This window comes from Phalangium opilio, unplaced genomic scaffold, assembly GCF_054372755.1.
Source record: "Phalangium opilio isolate 3A_F unplaced genomic scaffold, DU_Popi_V2 ptg000045l_1, whole genome shotgun sequence".
Lineage (NCBI taxonomy): Eukaryota > Metazoa > Arthropoda > Arachnida > Opiliones > Phalangiidae > Phalangium > Phalangium opilio.
In genome coordinates this window covers 5,709,652-5,728,615 of record NW_028324168.1, presented here as the reverse complement: position 1 = coordinate 5,728,615, position 18,964 = coordinate 5,709,652, and the positions used below count along the sequence as shown (strand labels likewise).

Below are 18,964 nucleotides of genomic sequence, written 5' to 3'. Positions count from 1 at the left end.
TTAGTACTAATTGGGCCCATAGACGTTGCCAAGCATCATGCTGGTACAATGCGGTTAAGTCATGCTTAGTTTTGACTTGAGTCTACGAGTAGCTGCTATTAAAACTTTAGATAAATAAAATTATTACATGCAGTCTGAACATAATCTCGACCAAGAAATCTTTAAATCTTATACTTCATTTCTGTGTGGGAGGTTTTCCATAGCTTTAGCCTTATGTTTCTCAGACTCTGATATTGTATTAACGGACCTAGCAAACCCGCAGGTAATTTTTTTTTGCTATTTTATTTGTAAGGTAAATTTATTTGAACATAATTTTATTATGTTTGCGAATGCTGTTCTTTGGGAAATCGATTTTGAGTCGAAAATGTTCTGTACTTCCATCTCCATTTTGTTTACCCTAAGGGACACTGTTTTCGAGTTATGATTTTCAAGAGTGTTTTAGGGATGACCCCTTAATTAAATTATTAATTAATCATTGTCTTAATCAGTTTATTAATTAATTAAATTTAAGGGGGCATCCGTAAAATACTCTGGATGCAATCTTAACTCGAAACAGTATCCCTTAAGGTCAAACAAAATTGAGATAGAAGTTAATACATATTCGACTCAAAATCGAATCCCCCTTAATTTATGCATGCAGACCTATCAGAAACACCCTGTATATTCTATTCTAAAACATGTTCTTGGATAAATTATGTATATATATATAAAGAAAAACATGAAAAATTTGTTCTTTAAAATCTGGCTAAATAGGCCTTAATTTGTTATAAGCGCAGGGGCAGACTCAGAGGTCTGATCAGATTAGGAGTGAAAACCACGATTATACAAAGAAAATCTTTGGAGAAACTGGACAAAGATCATCGTATCCCCACCTTGTAAGCATTTACCCATAGTTCTCTGGTTGCGAGGAGGAGGGGGGATAAGGATAGGGTCTCTAATAGCCTCCAATTAGGCGGGAAAGTGCATCCCCCGCCTTCTTAAAAACACGCGGGATTTCTGTAGGAAACACGAGGTAATTTTAACTGCGTGCCTACATAGCTTCAAAAGCCCAAAAATTTGGAAAAGAGAAATTTTTTGATATAATTTTTTCATAAAGGGCTAATCTCATAAGATAAATGTTAAATAATTGATGAGCGGGAGAGCAAACCAAATGGGCTCCTTTGCCTGGGAAGAATCATATTACATAACTAAAGTATTGAGAGAAAACTGAGTGTCACACTTCTTCTATTATCCCTTTCTGATTTTATGAAATCCTGCATGGTTTGTTATTTGTCTAGAGAAAGACGGTGTGTGAGACTATCCCTTTAAAGTTTTTATTTTAGCTAAAATAAGTGATCTTAATAATAGAGTCGGGCATAGGAGTAAGTAACGTATAACGCATTTTGTTTAATTCACTAAATCGTTTGATCCTATAACGTTTTGGGGCTTTTTGCTCACGTTATCGCGAAAATTTTGCCAGCCTCGTGTGTTGGTATACTATATCCTATATTAAGACTCATTTATTATATCGGGACGAGCTAAGCCTCGGCCTATAACAAAATAAAAATGAAAAAAAATTAAGCAAAAAGCAAAGAAAAAAACGTGAATCGTTTAAGTTTTAAGCGTATTTTGTGGATAATATTGCACGTTAACAACTCAATTTACTTTCCAAAAGTAATTGGTCCCTAGTTAATAGCTTTTAAGACGATATTTCAAGGTAATTTGCAGTTTAGAATATAAGAAGTTTAAGGAGGGGGTTGCTTGCTTGCTTGCTTGCCAAAATCCACACATACACGTGTACACACAAGTCCGGTGGGTTATTTAAAGGCCGAGTGAAATGAAATTATTTTTATTCAGACCAAGATATTTGAACTTTATAAGTTATTAATTGAAGCATATTTGGTTGGCTCTGTACTCTCTTGGACCCAAGTTATTCAAGAACTGATTTAAATAGACCAGATCCATAGAAAACAAGGTGGTCAACACACCAGACTCTATTTTACCCCCCAGACTTTTCAAAAAATAAGGTCTATTGAACTGCTAGCCTTTCTTTGAGCAGTCCGGCAGTACTGCAGGTGACACGGTGAAAAATCCATTAGCGAGAACTATTCATGTAAGTTCGTCATTTTGATCACACGTCCTGATCTGGGAGGTTTTCAGAAAGTTTTCAAGGGTTTAACTGAATTATAAAGACCTTTAAAACTTTATCCATTTGCCACCAGGGGGTCCGACTCTAATGCCATGTCGTGATGTACCACCAAGCATGCTAGGTTGTCTATTTTTTGACAGTCATCTTCTTTAGTAGGGGACCATGTCCTTGAAGGTGTTGGTTGAGTGTGGTGGGTCCATTCTTGTAGCGCTTTTTTTCATAATCCTGGCCAGGGACAAACTTCTATTGTATACGTACCTACTTCCCTACTTTATTTGCTTATGTCCGGGTCGAATAATAAAATAACCCATAATGGCGTCGTATGTACATTGAATAATTTCAAATGGCCACAAAGGGTTTGGAAACATCTATTTTTAGCCTAATCCGATGAAAGATAAACAGACCAATGTCGTATTTCTAGAAAGTTCTTTTCCAAGAAGAAGTTAACAAATTGTTACTAAGTCCACGTGTTCCCTAACCCTTTCCTTTTTCTAAGTAAATCTCTTAAATTTACCAAAAAGTGCATTTTAAAGTAAACAAAGGAACCATGGTTTAGTTCCCACACCTATTTTTAGCCTAATCTGATGAAAGATAAAACACCCAATGTCGTATTTTTAAAAATCCCCTTTCCAAGAAGTGCAATAATAAAGTAAAGAAATGAACAGTATGTCCATGTGTCACCTAAAATCTTACCCAGGAGTGCATTAATCCAAGGAATAACTAACTACATAGCACCAGAGTACCTAAAATCTTTCCCAGGAGTGCATGCATTAATCCAAGGAATAACTAACTACATAGCACCATAGTACCTAGTATTTTTTTCAATTTAAAAATAAAATAAAAACAGACCGTTAATTTCTCGTTTCACCCAATGGTATGAAAAAGGGGAGTTTACTTCTAATGTAACCACCTTAATGTTTTTTTTTTTAAGAAAAGTATTTCTCCATCTTATTTTTTCTCTCCTCCCTTCTTTTGGTTATGTAGTGGGTAACATCACTTAAGATTTCAATTTAAAGGAGTCTAAACCCGTTTGGTAATTCCAGTTGGGTCCCGAGTTAGAAACGTTCTTACTTGAAGCTAGTAAATTAATCATTTTTCAACAATACGCTGACAGATACCCATTTTTACAAGCACGGGTTTGCACTTTTATTATATATATATATATATATATTTTTCTATATCATGCCTCACGCGATTTTGATAAAGAGAGAGTGACCCTCCGTTTTTCGGGATTGAGATACTCTTTTTGTGAGTTAGAAATATTCAATTCTCTTTATCTGAATTTTTTCTTAGGGCTAAAAGGGAAGATATCGCTTAATTCTAATTTTAGATTTAGGTAGTGAGCAGAAATGGTTTAAATTGTTTCATATTCAACTAACGTTTATCTTCCCTTTAAGCTATAGGATCTTGTATAATTTCTTACTTCTTGTTCAAATGATTTGAAGTTATTTCACTTGATTTAAGTTCAGTCAAGTGTGTTAGGTTTAGTGTTAAAAATTAGGCTTAATAGTGGCCTAATTATGTCTGAAAAGTTAGGCTTAATAGTAACTTAATAGTGTTCCAAATATCAGGCTTAATAAAATCTAACCAAACCTTTTATTCTTGAAGTATGTTTTAATTAATAAACAAATGACCATTCGATACATAATTAAAAACAACTAATAATAAATGATCAGGGATCAATTTCCTATAACGTAGAAATTATCAATACCTATCTTATCTTTCAATACAAATATGTATATCACAATTGATCTGCTTAGATCCCGTTTAAACCTGATTTATTAAGACCGTTATCAACTATAGCTTGCAAGGAAAATATGTTTTTATAAATTCCTCAAGTACGTGGCCGAATTCGTATTTACCCCTTCACAAATTTATTTTTGACAGCTGTAGTTATTTTATTTGAAATTTCGGATATTTTTCAAAAGGATATAAATGCGTTTAAAATATTTAGGGGTTTTCCTCGAGGGAACATTCACTATTATTGTTATTTTTACAATCAAATCCAACACTTTAAAGACGGAAGCGAAATAATTACCAAAAAAATATTAATTTTTATAAAAAATTTAAATTTAAATTTACTTTCGATTTTTACGGATGTACTCAATATTGTAACCATATTACTTCCGTATCTTAAAGTATACTTAAACTCATTGTTATTGTTTATCCTCTCGGTTTTCCCCCATAAAATAAACTAAGCTCTAATAACCTTTGACACATTTCCAAAGAAAGGCCTACGAGTTTTCGAATTTTTCTAAGAAAGAATGAAATTTATTTTCCCCCTTTTTTCCTGCATATTTTTGGCAAAAGTACGGCCCCACTTTACACACTCTACCTTAACCTTTAACCTGTCAATTTCATTTTGTTCACGGCCATTTATTTGCTCAGGTTTGACATGGTGAAAGGCATTTACAAAATTTTCCGCGAAAATCCGCTGTTTACTAAGTTCTTTTGAACAAAGGCAATTTCGCAAAAAGGTTTTAGCCCTAAATTGATTCGTAACAATGAAGGAATCTTTTTCTAGAGCAACAAGAGATGGGTAATCATCAAGAGATGGGTAATCATCAAGGGGCGGGCAAAAGGACCCTATAATTGACCCCAATTCAATCGCAACCTTAGCGAGCACCTGCTGCCTATACTTGAAAAGGGTTTTAGTGTTACTAATCTTTGAAACCAGTTTAAGCTGGTAAGCCCTTCCCTAGTTAATTGATGTGGTTAATCAGAAGCTCATAATGTGAAGTAGATCTTTATTCTATAACCTTTAAATAACCCTTTTTTATTTTTAATAATAATAAATTGAATTAGAATTATTTTTAAATCAATGAAAATAATCCAATAGAATCTTTAAGGGGGCTTGAGTTTGGGTTAAAACTTAACATTGATTATGGATAGCAAAGACTTTAGACATGACTTCAATGTTACCAGTCCCACCAAATTTAATTCAATTTAACAAACTCATTAAAATTTAGATAATGACCTTCCCCTCGAATTTACGTAATATCATTCTCATAATTTTTTAGTAGAACAGAGTGTCATAAAAACTGTCCATTTAGGAGATCTCGTTAACTTAATAAAATTTACATAGCGGTTGTTAATCGCAAAGGCGGCGCAAAAAAATTTATTATTTCTCTTAAAATTTATTATTTCTCTTAAAATTTAATTGTGGATGAAGCTTTTACGTCATAAAGATTCTCGTAAACCGATTATTTCTTAAGGAGAGGACAGTTCGTATTGAAACTTTACTAAATAGATAAAAACCCTTATTATTATCTGCTTCCATAGATTATCGAGATAACTTTAACCTAGCGACAAAATTATAGCTTAATACGAACGAATCCTCTTAGATATTTCATGAGGAGACTTTTGTCGAAGCCAGGTCATACCGGTTCAATAATATCTACCTCCTTCAGATGATGACGGTGTTAATCCTGTGGGAAATCTACTTGAAGAAGTCATTAGTAGACATTTTTATCAACTAATCTAAATATATCTCTTGCACCAATTGAGCTGATAAGCGTATAGTATATAATGACAAGGATGACCCAAAGGAAGTTCATAATTCAATTAGAAACCCTAGCAACAAGTACTACTTGTGTAAATAAGTTCCCAAAGAGTTATGGACTTCGCATCGGTCCTAACTCGAGTTGGAGATTATGGCCGTTTTCAGAAAATACTTATGTATGTTTTCTTTAATTTGGTTAATGTTTATGGGTCCCTGAGTTATTGGGGACAAATTTTCGTACTTCTGGTACCTAACCATAAATGCGCCGGAAATTATAATTCGACTTCCGGGGAGGATAATGGGGTCTTTGCCGGACAATGTAGTTGGTCCAATTCCATCATTGAGTTCGCCTCTAATGTAAGTTTTGATTGACCATTTACTACTTGGGTTTTATTGATAATTAATTTTTATTGGGTTTTTAGAATGTTACAAATACCGAAACGCATCTACCAGCTCGTGGGTTTCCCGTGTATTTGGCCAGCTTTTTCGGGATGGGTCAGTTCTATAACGATGTCACTTATGATAACGCGACTCAAGCACCAGCTATCGATTCTTTAACTTGCGAATCCTGGGAGTATGATTACTCTATGCTTTTTAAAACTGTGGCTACCGAAAACAATTGGGTTTGCCAAGAGAGTTGGAAGGTGACTTTTGCCCATACTTGCTACTGGATTGGGTCAACCATTGGGTACTTGATTGCTGGATTCATCTTAGATAGGTGAGTTAAGCCTACTTCTCAGTATAGAGCCCCTAAGCCTAATACTAGCTTGTTCAAAAGTTTAATCATAATTAATTCTAATTGAACAGTTTGGGTCGCAAAATCAGTGTTGGATTCTTCGCCACGACACTTGGCGTTTCTCACATCCTGTCAATTTTCGCGCCAAATTATCCGGCCTTCGTTTTTTGCCGTCTACTGTCTGGCATGTCGGCTTTACCAATGCAAAGTTCCAGTTATGCCCTGGTCGTTGAATTAATTGGTCCAAGTAAACGGAAAGTTGCCGCAGTTTTAAGTGCAATCTACTGGTTAGGCCTAGGTGTTGTTTTCCCATGGATGACTTATGTTATCCGGGACTGGAGAATTATTCTTGTTATATGTTCCAGTCCCTTCTTCGTAATAATGGCCATGTTAATGTAAGTTAATTAATTTTAAAATCATTCCTAGCGTTGCGTTCGCTTGTTTTATAAATTCAAATTTGCCTCCGTAGATGGTGGGTACCAGAATCTCCGAGTTGGTTGATGGGTCGTGGTGACGACGAGCGGGCAAAATTGGAACTAGTTAAAATATCGAAAATCAATGGAACTTATAACGAATCATTTTTCGATACTTTAAAATTGGTAAAAAATAAGGTTTATTTTGGTGTTATTTTAGTTCATCTCTAATCTCTTAATTTGTTATGATTTTAGGCCCAACCTAAAATAACTAACGCGAAACCAGATGGCTTCCTAAAGACTACCATTTCTTTGGTGGGAACTCAAAATGTGCGGAAAAACACCCTACTGATGTTTATCGCTTGGTAATTTAGATTATTAATTAGTTGTTGCGTTAATTAATAGGTCTAAACTAATTATTATGTTTTTCTAATGTACGAACAGGATTTTTATCTCCATGTCATACCACGGAGTTAATCTCAGCCAATCCTCAGCGGGTTCACAAGTTTTCCTTATCTACAGCCTTGGTTCACTTTTGGAGATACCAGTTGGTTTTCTGCACTTGTTCTTAGTGGATAGGGTTGGACGACGTTGGCCAATTATTTTAAGCCTTGCTCTCATTGGGGTCGTTGGACCCGCAACGTCGTTTATTAATTCAGGTAGGCTTTGATCTAAAAAGATAATTTAATCTATAAAAAAGTAGGCCTAACGAAAAGCTTGAAGTTTAACCAACTATATTTATTTATTAGGTTCAATGTGGGTGACATTCTCAATCAGTATCCTCATTCGTGGCATATTCAGTTTGGCCTACAACATATTTTTTCAATTGGCCAATGAACTCTTTCCTACGTCATTACGTGGCCGTGGCGTGTGTCTCATGAGGATGCTTGGTGATATTGGCACCAGCGTCGCGCCATTCATAATATCGGTAAGACAAATACTTGTGCATAATTAGGCTTAAAAGAACAAAGGCTTAACAATATTTTTTAAATAAATTCAGGCGGAAAAAACCACACCAGCTCTACCAGTATTTGTCTTTAGTGCCTTTGCAATAGTTGCTGGCATCATGACGCTTTGGTTACCGGAAACTCTCAATCAACCACTTCCGCAAACTGTTCAAGACGCCGAAGAATTTGGATTGGATCAAGTCATGTGTTTCTGTCCCATTTTCAAATCAAAGTAAGCCTATTTCTTTACTAAACGTTTAAACTAACATGATGTAAAACTAGTCAAGGCTTACGTACTAACAAAACACGAATTCGTTGTACCAGAAAACCTGATCCAAATTGTATGGACAAGAAAGTTCAAGAAGCCTTTGGCGTTGATAATCCTGGTTTCACTAAGCCTAACGTTGATGAATCACTGCCGATTTAAGGCTTAACAATTTAATACTGCTGTGCAGTAAATAATTAATATGTATGCATTGGTTTAACAATGTGAAAAGCGTTATTTATTTGAATCTTAATAAAGATTGAATTAGGTTTTAACTTTTGTGATATTATATAAGCTTACGAGTTGTTTGTCCAATCTCAGCCAATATTTTCCTACATGTTTTATACATAAAAAAAATAGTCGAATCAGTTTCAGGTAGTGTTTGAGCGGATTGAAATCTCAAAAAAATTAAAAGTAGATTAATGCATATATCTATTTGATAAGGGTTACGCGGAACGTTTTATTTCGAGATAAAAATAAATATTATCGGAACTCTAAGGTAATTAGGGTTAGAAATCAACTGCGCAATTAAGAAGCGTCTGTTACTCACAAACCCATATAGTCTAGTACTTCCGAAGTTAGTTAATCCAAAGTTAGAGGCGTTGATGTTTCATATGGAATTATGGGTAAATGGGCGCGAAAATTAATATTCGTATGGTTCATTTCACGGGGGGGAAGCCTAAATTGAACTTTTTTTTCAAATTTAAGGTAACAGTTGCTAAGTCTAAATTGAAACGTTTCATGTTACTTCGGGTTAATTTACTACTATACCGGTGAAATCAAAATTATGATTTTGCTTCTTTTAAATTGGTTTTGGGTTGGTTAGTTGTACACGGTATTAGCTTTTGATTGGATAAATACTAGACTCCGAATCTTAAATGGTCGTGTGTGGAATTGTAGATGCTAGCGAACTAATTATTTTTGAAGTAAGTCATATCGCGCTGTTATATTGACGACCATGAAATGTTACAATAATTTCAAAATTGACATCGCGAGGAAGTACGCCGCTTTACTTTCGTCGAGTTAAAGTTAAACTTGGAAATATCGTAAATAGGTTATCAATAACCAAGTAATATCTTTTAAAATAAAATAATTGTGAGGAAATGGTGCTATTCTGGTACCTTCCTAATTTCGTAATGTTTTCATTATTGTTTTTCAATTGTGTTCAGTCAGGTAATTGTTTTAAATTATTTTGTTCTCGTCGCTTTTAACATCTTTGTACTACTAACGAACCTTTCTTGTGTTGCATCTTTTAGATATTGTTAAACCAAAATTAAAGTTAACGTGTAAGAATTGATAATCTTTTTTAATTAAACTATGGGGAGCCTTTTCCAACTGGACCTTAATTTGTCTAAGAATGTTTCATTTATGGTGTATATAGTTCACTCCGAATTTAAAACGTGGTCAGACGCGAGGGAGACATGTAAAAAACTTAATGGTGAATTAGCTTGCCTGATTAAAATTGATAAGGATAGAATAGTCTTGGATACCAAAGGACTTTTCAAATTGGGCGAAAACATTAAAGTTTGGTCATTAGATCTGGATTGCAAAAAGGAGTAAAGTATACCCTTTTGAGTATCTTTTTTAAAAAAAGAAAAGAAAGAGTCTGTTTTATAACTACAGGACTCCTGAAGCTGAAAATGCTGGAGTTCACATACAAGAGGTTTTTGGAACACTTCAACTCTTAAACGCAATGTTCAGCAGCAACGATATGTTACCGTTTTACTGCCTTGTGGTTGATACAGGTCAGTTTTAGGATTACTAAGTTCAGATACGTAAATTTACACTTATCAATATTTAAAAAAAAGGCGATACAAAGGTCACCACATGTTGCGAGACCATTTATGCTCGCGGCTTAACTTGGAACGCTACTTGCGATAATAAAATTGTAGTACAGAAATGTCCAGGCGACACAACAGGCAACGCTAAATGGTCTTGCGATATCACTAGCGCTAAATGGTTCCCAAAAACACCTGATTTAAGTGGTTGTATATCAAAACACGTCGAAGAACTATTAAATTCCGTAAGAAATACTTATAGTTTAAATTAACTTTGCATTTTAATCAGCATTTGAATATAAAGTTGAACTCATCGGACATTCCTGGAACGTACAACACTTTATTGAACGCCGCTTCACAATCTAAAGCGGGTGGTGATGTCATAGCTATTTCTGACGTTCTGGGAAACGTTACTACCTCATTGGTTAAATCGGAAGGCAATTATACTAATGAGGAATGGTTGGATGTAGTTGAAAACGTAACGGACTCCGTAGCTGATATAATGGATTCCTTTTTAAATGACGTGGAAATATGGACGGACATACCCGAGGTCAGTTAGATATCAGAAGCGTGACCACACGTAAATAAAAATTGAACACCAATATAGGAAGAACGTGTTAAAACTGCCGAAACCTCGATGGCATCCTTCAAGTCAACAGGATTCGCGTTAATCCAAGCTATGAACGATTCCGAATTGTCTAACCACACCATTGCTAAAGACAACGTCTTTTTGCAAGCAATCAAGAGAGAAAAGGGCTGGTACACGGATAAAAATCTATCATTTACCTTATCCGATAACAGTTCAACAAATAGGGACGTAATCTTAACCCTTCCTTCCGGTTTCGAAAATGACCTACCATCTCAAGATACGCAAGGTGAATATACCTTCGTCTTATTCACGACTTTATGGAATATGCAAGATGTTCTTGTCGTGAGGGGCGAAAACTCCTTCAAGAACCGAACCGAAAATAGAGCAATAAACAGCGCGATTTTGAGCATTAATTTGTTTGAAAACGAAACTGCGTCAATACCCCTTTCAAATAATGTCACATTCACTGTTGCGCATAAAAATAGTTCGTCCAAAAACCCGGTTTGCTCATATTGGGATTACAATACGTAAGTCGATGTAAACTTATGCTTAAACTTAACAAAATAGCTTTTTCTGTACAACAGTAAAAACTGGGAAGTCGACGGATGTTGGATTGTGGAGACTAATTTAACCCATACGACATGTACTTGCAACCATTTGACTAATTTCGCCATTACTATGGATTTGGCCAACGTCTTTACAAAAATCTGGGAATCAAGTAGAAAGACCTCACCGGTCCTTACGTATGTCGGTACCACAGTGTTCATTATTGTCATGGCTATGTACGTGTACAAAAAAAAGGGAGATTTTGATTTTAAATGCACTGCTTAAATGTAATTTAATAAGGTAGGGGTATTTTTTTGTTCAAAATTGGTTATATACTTTTAATAAAAGTTTTACATACTCTTAATAGTTTTATTATTTTGTAATTTCCAAATTGAAACGAATTTCAATGTTTGTCTTTGTTTTAATTGGATAAACGTTGTAGGCTAATCATTGTCTTTCAGTTTCTTAATTAAATTTAAGGGGTCGTCCGTAAAATACTCTAGATGCAATCTTAACTCGAAAACAGTGTACCTTAGGGCAATCAAAATGGAGATAGAAGTATAGAACATTTTCGACTCAAAATCGATTTCCCAAAGAACATCAACGCCTCAATTTATGCCAACCACCCTGTATAATATAATTTTTCGATGATGGTTCCTTCAACATTCACTATAATCAGGAAGTATGAAACTGGCCATAGATCTAATGGTAAAAATCGCGAACAACAAGATTCTGTCGTTGCGCATAGAATGGATTAGCCTGTTTATGGACATACAACTTTACAGTATATCGTAGTGGTATCTATGCTCCTTGGTTTTCGTTCCAAAACTTCCGTTGGCTGGGACCTCCGTCGAAAAGAAAAATGGCGATATGATGGACGTAGAAACACGTTGCAATTCTTATATTATAGATACCGCGCATAAATTTGTCCAAACCGTTTTAATTTAAGCACGGAATTCTCACTCACACATACCACAACAAAACATCATTGACGATCGTTTAAATGTTTTGTAGAAAACTAGAAACCCCGACTAAAAGCCAACTTCTTAGCCAAGGCTTAATTTACACCGTACCGACAGAAGCAGACGTGAGCCATTTTCGCTCCCAAAATCACAAGATAAAAATAGTGCTAAAGCGGAAGTGTGTAAGTTAATGCGCGTGGGCGCTAAAAAATGGGGTAACTATTTCTTTGGGAGTTAAGCGGTGTATGAATCCGCTGAGCTTTACGGCGAAACTTTGTTGTTACGGGCTTTTTAACCAGTTTCGTACTTCGGGCTATTATGAACTCCTGCTATAATGTAACACAAAGAGTGTTTTATAATACCGCTTGTCATAAAACTGTCCGGTTGGAATAAGGAACCTTTATTTAAACGGCGTCATCAAAAAAATAAAAAAAAAAAGTTCATCTCCGCTTTTGTAATCGTAAAAAGGTAATCATAAATACTCGCTAATTAATAGGTTCGTTCAGACCGAGGACGTTTTATCAGTTAAAAGATAAAGCTTACTATTATCTCTTCCCAGCTTATCAAGATGAAACGAAGTTTTCATTAAACCAATGCGAACGAACGGTAAATTTACAATTGCTCGAGATGGTCTGAACCAGGTCGTACCGGTTCAAGTTGTTAATCAGGGTAATAAAGGTGATAGAAAGACCTATAATTGAAGACTCGTGACATTTGTAGAGCGTGATCTACATAAATTCAGTTGCGCCAATTAACTGATAAGCACGAGGTATATAAACGTAGAGATGACCCCTATAAGTCATAACTATACAAGAGTTGCGAGGATCAAAGTGCTACGAGACAGTTCCCGAAGGAGACCGGAGACTTGGAATCATGATGGACTTCAATACCGTCCTGACGCGAGTTGGAGATTTTGGAAAATTTCAGAAACTTCTGATGTTTGGTTTCTTTGCTTTGGTTGACGTCTTCGGTTCCATGAGTTACTGGGGACAATTATTCATGCTTTTGGTACCGGACCATAAGTGTCAGGGTCCTTACAACGCGACCACGGCCATTGCGCAGAATGTCTTTGCAGGACAATGTGATTGGTCAAATTCTATGCCAAAGATCGCTTCCGATGTAAGTTTTTTTTTTACATGTCTTCTAGTGTTGCATGATCTTTCATTTGTCTGTGTACAGAGTGCTGTACAAACTGCGATTAAGACTTATCTTCCTGCTCGTGGATTTCCCGTGTACTTGGCGGCCTTTTTCGGGATGGGGCAATTCTTTGATGGTGGTACAGATACTAGTGACGTCACCGTGCTTCCGACTATTGATTCTGTAGCTTGCGAATCATGGGAGTATGATTACTCCGTTCTGTATGAAACTGTGGCTAGCGAAAACAATTGGGTCTGCCAAGATAGTTGGAAAGTGTCTTTCGCCCAGACTTGCTACTGGATTGGGTCAACCATTGGGTACTTGATTGCTGGATTCATTTTAGATCGGTGAGTTTAATCCGACCGTTAAGCCTAATTATAAATAATCCTAAGCCTAATCTTCCAACAGTTTTGGTCGCAAGTTCACCACCGGATTCTTCGCCACGACACTCGGTCTTTCTCACATCCTGTCAGTTTTCGCGCCAAATTATCCCACATTCGCTTTTTCCCGCCTTTTGGCCGGCATGTCGGCACTACCAATGCAAAGTGCCTGTTACACGTTGGTCCTTGAATTGAGTGGTGTCAAAAATCGCAAAGCAGTTGCAGTCACTAGCAACATCTCTTGGTTGAGCTTGGCTGTAGTTTTTCCATGGATAGCCTATCTTATCCGTGACTGGAGGATACTCTTATTTATATCTTCTAGCCCGGTCGTAATAGTTCTCCCCTTGTTAATGTAAGTTAATTAATTAAATTAATGGTGTTGTGTTCGTTGTTTTTTAAATTCAAATATCCCTTCGTAGATGGTGGGTACCAGAATCTCCAAGTTGGTTAATAGGTCGTGACGACATCGAGCGGGCAAAATCAGAACTTGTTAAAATATCGAAAATCAATGGGACTTACGACGAATCGTTTTTCAATACTTTGATATTGGTAAGTTTGTGTTAAATTAGGTTTAATTACTTAGCAATTAATTTAGTGAATTTCTAATCTATTAATTTGTTATAATTTTAGGCCCAACCTAAAATCTCTACCGCGAAACCAGATGGCTTCCTAAAGACAACCATTTCTTTGGTGGCAACCCCAAATTTAAGAATGCGCACGATGATGATGTTTTGCGGATGGTAATTGAGTTTTCTTTCATATTCTTATCTATTTTTAAGCACAACTCTTAAAATTATATTTTTAAATGTATGAGCAGGGTTTTTATCTGCATGTCATACCACGGTGTTAATCTTAGCCAATCAACATCCGGTTCTCAAGTTTACCTTATCTACAGCCTTGGTTCGCTTTTGGAAATTCCCGTTTCTTTTTTGCATTTGTCAATGGTGGATAGAATAGGACGCCGTTTGCCGATTATCGTAAGCCTTGCGCTTGCAGGTGTTATTGGACCCGCAACATCGTATATAAATTCAGGTAGATTTTTAATTTAGGCTTAAAAACTAGGCCTAACGAAGTTTAATGTCTAATTATTTTTTCTTGTTTACTAGATTCAATTTGGGTGACATTCTCAGTCAGTATCATTGTTCGTAGCATTTTCAGTTTGCCATATAACATATTTCTTCAACTGGTTCTTGAGCTGTTGCCTACGACGATACGTGGGCGTGGCGTATGTCTGATGAGAATGCTTGGTGATATTGGCACCAGCGTCGCTCCATTCATAATATCGGTAAGTCAAATACTTTGTACATTAATTAGGCTTAAACGAACAAAGGCTTAAGAATGTTTTTACACGATATTCAGGCGGCAAAAACTACACCAGCTCTACCAGCGTTTGTCTTCAGTACCTTGGCAATATTTGCTGGCGTCATGACACTTTGGTTACCGGAAACTCTCAATCAACCACTTCCGCAAACTGTTCAAGACGCTGACAAGTTTGGTTTGGATCAAGGCATGTGTTTCTGTCCCATTTTCAACTCACGGTAAGACAAATTCATTACTAAACTATAAACTAACACTCAATTTATATATCAGACAAGGCTTACGTACTAACAAAATATAAATTGGTCTACTAGGAAAACCGCGGTTAAGGATCAATCTTGTAATGAGAAGGGACTGCATTTAGGTCTTGACAATCGCGGTTTCGCTAAGCCTAACGTGGATGAATCATGCCAAGCTTAAGAACATTAAACCATTAAAACTTAATACTGTTGTGCAGTAAAATATTTTCTTTACATTATATGTGAAAAGTGTTAAATACACATTTTATTGTGTTCATTATAATCTTAATAAAGATTGAATTATAATTTTAAACACGTTCTATATATTTTGGTGGAACCGTATAAAAATTGCGGGAATGGTGGAATGTTTCCCGCCTAGAAATAGGCCTAGCACCGCAATAAGCCTCTAAAATCAAGGTGTGTAACAGAATCACGCGGCAATTTGTATTTCACAGTCGAGTTAGGCTTAGCAAACTTCTCTCGTACAGATTCCCCCATGGCTTTTAAAACCTTACAGACCAATTTAGCCAACTATATCGGCCAACCCTAGCTGGGTAATTCCCAGACGTAAAATTTTGATTTCCCGATTTCCGAATGACTCTCTCTCTCTCTCTCCTTGCTTTGAGTCTATCACCCATCCACGTTTTTAAACCTAAAAGCTAGCGATAGGATGTTGGGATCCCCCTTCAATTTTATTTCTCGAGTCTACACTGTAGGCGATAGCGCGCGCTAAAGGATTTTTGGCGGGAAATTATCTCTGCAATGGGAAAAGCTTGTACCACCTTAGACATTAACTTCCCATCAAGGTACTTTTTGTGTCTCTCTCTCACTCTTTCCCTTCGCTTCTAGTTGGGGTACAAAAAGGTCTATTAATAACGCTTAGTCTACGTAACCTAATGGTATAAGGCCCCAAACTAACGAAAGAGTGTGTCATGCTCCCTTTTCGTATGTTTTTAAAAGACCTTTACCTCGTGACTTTTATAGGGGTCAAATTTAACGGGTTATGGTATAGTTAATTTTAATTAATTTTATGGCCATTTTCTTTTCCCGTGTTATCTAAATGGTTTTTAGTTGGACTTTAAGAAATGTTTCTCAGTGGTTAGGCTTAGCGACTTGAAGATTTACAGTGTTATTTTTTATGTTTCTGCGGAATTCTAATGGGTTATAAATTCAATTTAACACAGCTTTTAGGATTACAAATTTTTTTTCTGATGTGTTGCCGAATTTTATTAGATTTGAATTAGGATTACTGTAGGTCAAAATAGGCTTAGCAAATATTCTACACCGTTGGTATGCGAAAACAGTTCTTAAACTTAACTTTAGGCTTAGTAAACTTGGCACGCGAGTCCATAGTTGTGTTAACACACTGATAGAGACAAGTTTTAATTTTCTCTTCACGCGCTGGACAAATTGAAAATTAGGCTTAAGCCTTGGCAAGCTTCAAGCACGGTTTTAGTCAGAACACCTTAAGTATACCTACGTAGAAAAATTATAAATTTTACGCGCGAAACACCCAAGTTCTCCCCGCCATCTCACCGCCCTTCTGACAGTTTAATGTATGGTTAGGACGCGGTTTTACAGCCACCTCCATCAGCTGGGGACCTGCATCGGTTTCCAGAAGGACAACATACAGGAACGCAAATGAGGGGGTAACTAGTGTACCTTAAACTTCTCTGGTCAAATTTATAATATCAATTAAAAAAACAACCCTCTTTATGTTTTAATCGATTGAAAGTACGCGTGGTTTCAGGGTGGTTCTGGGTTTTAGGTTTAAAATGAAAAAAATGCCCTTGGTGTCCCTGAACACTGTTAGCCCATTTACCGCCGACCAAAAGCCAGTGGGTAGTGTGGGATATCACGTTTATGGGTGAGGATAGCTTGGCAAATTGCTTCGGGGCTTCCGCTAGAGGATAAAGGGCACGATAGCGTGTAGCTTTGTAGAAATTTCTTAGGATTTTAAGCCTTGGTGTGCACTTTCTCACTGCATTTCCTTTTTTTCTGAACTCCCGGCGCTAACGTAAAAAGGTACAGGAGTAAAATAGAGACTGCTGGAATATGTTTTCTAGGGTCGACGTTTTCCTAATTACGACAGACCTTCTTACTCTTCCCATCCCCCCTTTTTGCCCCTCACCAGAAAAGTATTTCTTTCTTTCTTTTTTTAGCCCCATGCTAGTTTCTCTAACCCTTAATTAGGGTGGCCATCTTTTTTCAACCCCAACATGGACTCAAGTCTTGGGTTTGGGACGTACGGCTTGGTTTAGTTCGCATTTTAGGCTTAAAATTATTGTTTTGAAAGTGACTCCAGTACTGTAGGTTTAAAATTGAGCTTTATATGGATGTTTAGGTACTTTAGGCTTAAATTAAAGGGTTAAAAAGCGATTCAGGTAATTTTAGGATTAAAATTGAGGTTTAGAAAGCGATTTAGGTACTGTAGGCTTAAAACTAAGGTTTAAAAAGCTACACTGGGAAGATTTTTAAATGTTTAATGTTTCAAATACATGGATAATTTAGGCTTAAAATTTTAAATTTAGCGAGAGAGTAACATGAGGAATTTTTAAGCATTTTTTAAAAAATATTTTAAATTTAATTATTAGGTTTAGCAATCAAACAATTTTTGCTAAAATATAGGGTACAATTTTAAATTATAGATGCATAATTTAGATTAAAAAAATTAAGTATATCTAATAGAGTTTTAGTTTTTAAAATTTTCAAAGTCATTTGGAGCAGCCGACATTTAGGGTGAAACCTCGCCATGTATTTCCTACGAGCCCCTGTAGAAATGTTTCTCTTACCTCACTTCAGTGCTCAGGGCAAAGCCAGCATCTAGGGGCAAATATATTATTAAATAAAAATATCTAAATAGAAAGTTAGTACGAACGAAACCTTTTCAACCCTTGGGTATAACATTCATTGTTAGAAACGTTACCGCTGCAAGTTAAAAAAAATTTATTTAAAATAAAAAAACCAGAACATACAAGGAAGTTAATGATGAAGGACGTTTTAAAGAAGATTGCAAACTGAATACTTTTTCTAATTCCCAAGCGATGGTTTTTGAATTAGATTTTTAAATAACGTTATTTCTTTTCTTCTTTTTTATTAATTCTTAGTGAATACAAACAAATTTATTTTCTTTTTAAAGTATTTAATTAAATATTAATATTTCAATCTCCATTCTTTAAAAGAGATTAATTTTAAATAACTTTCAAACTATCCATCAATTACGTATTATTTATCTAGACAGTTTTAAAAAATATCATCGAATCAGTACAGTAAAAACCTCTGAAATTGAACTTGACAAATTTTAGATTTTTTGACGTTTCTAAAGTGTATTGAATTTTAGACTTAGAAGAAAAGGTCGGTAACCTTTTAAGTCTTTATAATGTCACGGTAAAAAGGGTCCCATGAGAAATAAGCTCTCAAAGTTAGCGGCTTAAATATGGGAAGCATTTTTAGCTTTAAATTTTAAAAACTTAATGCAGCCACGCATTTTGAGTTTTCCTTTTTTTTTTTAAGTTTTCGCCAAGGCTTAAGGTTTAAAAGAAATACAATAGATTTTACCAAAAATACGAAACTAGTACTGCTTCTATTATTTGTTCCGAAATTTTCTTTTTATTGTTAGTGTTAGGGTAATTGCTGTCAAATCAAGTTTTGGGTCTTATATGTTTAGTTGTGTTTTTTTGCCGCGAAAGTGGTATATATACAAAATGCCGGAGGATGTTCATTAGCTTCTTGAAGTTGATTAGATTTTCTGAAAGGCCGCGTCTTCATAGTTAGTTAGGCCTAATTTTTGTTATATATTCATTGCCAAGGCTTGGTGAAAGAGCTAGTTGTAACATTTGGTTAGTTGGCACGAGTTTACAAATTACTTAAGCCTAATTTACTAGAGTGAATGTAGGTTTTTACAGTTCCTTTTAGAATGAATTTAGGCTTAGAGACAAGCTTCTGTATTCAGCAGAATGTTTTGTCTGTTTTTCGCTCTTTTCGTTAGGGCTAAGATCCATTTATTTAGCCTAAAAAATTGCAAA

The 18,964-nt window shown here is 35.7% G+C and overlaps 1 protein-coding gene across 1 annotated transcript; it reads left to right on the top strand.

The window, feature by feature from the left end:
• Window positions 1–3,526: 3,526 nt before the first annotated feature.
• Window positions 3,527–15,155, top strand: LOC149677053 (uncharacterized). Its single transcript, XM_089838583.1, has 24 exons — window positions 3,527–5,987; window positions 6,053–6,348; window positions 6,438–6,761; window positions 6,836–6,965; window positions 7,035–7,144; window positions 7,224–7,438; window positions 7,529–7,707; window positions 7,780–7,958; window positions 8,009–8,112; window positions 9,373–9,547; window positions 9,615–9,736; window positions 9,800–10,014; window positions 10,059–10,319; window positions 10,377–10,885; window positions 10,943–11,076; window positions 12,681–12,985; window positions 13,046–13,350; window positions 13,412–13,735; window positions 13,803–13,932; window positions 14,014–14,123; window positions 14,201–14,415; window positions 14,490–14,668; window positions 14,743–14,921; window positions 15,015–15,155. Exons 1-24 carry the CDS (start codon window positions 5,745–5,747, stop codon window positions 15,118–15,120), a joined length of 5,049 nt encoding a protein of 1,682 aa, XP_089694709.1. The 5' UTR covers window positions 3,527–5,744; the 3' UTR covers window positions 15,121–15,155.
• The last annotated feature ends 3,809 nt before the right edge of the window (window positions 15,156–18,964 follow it).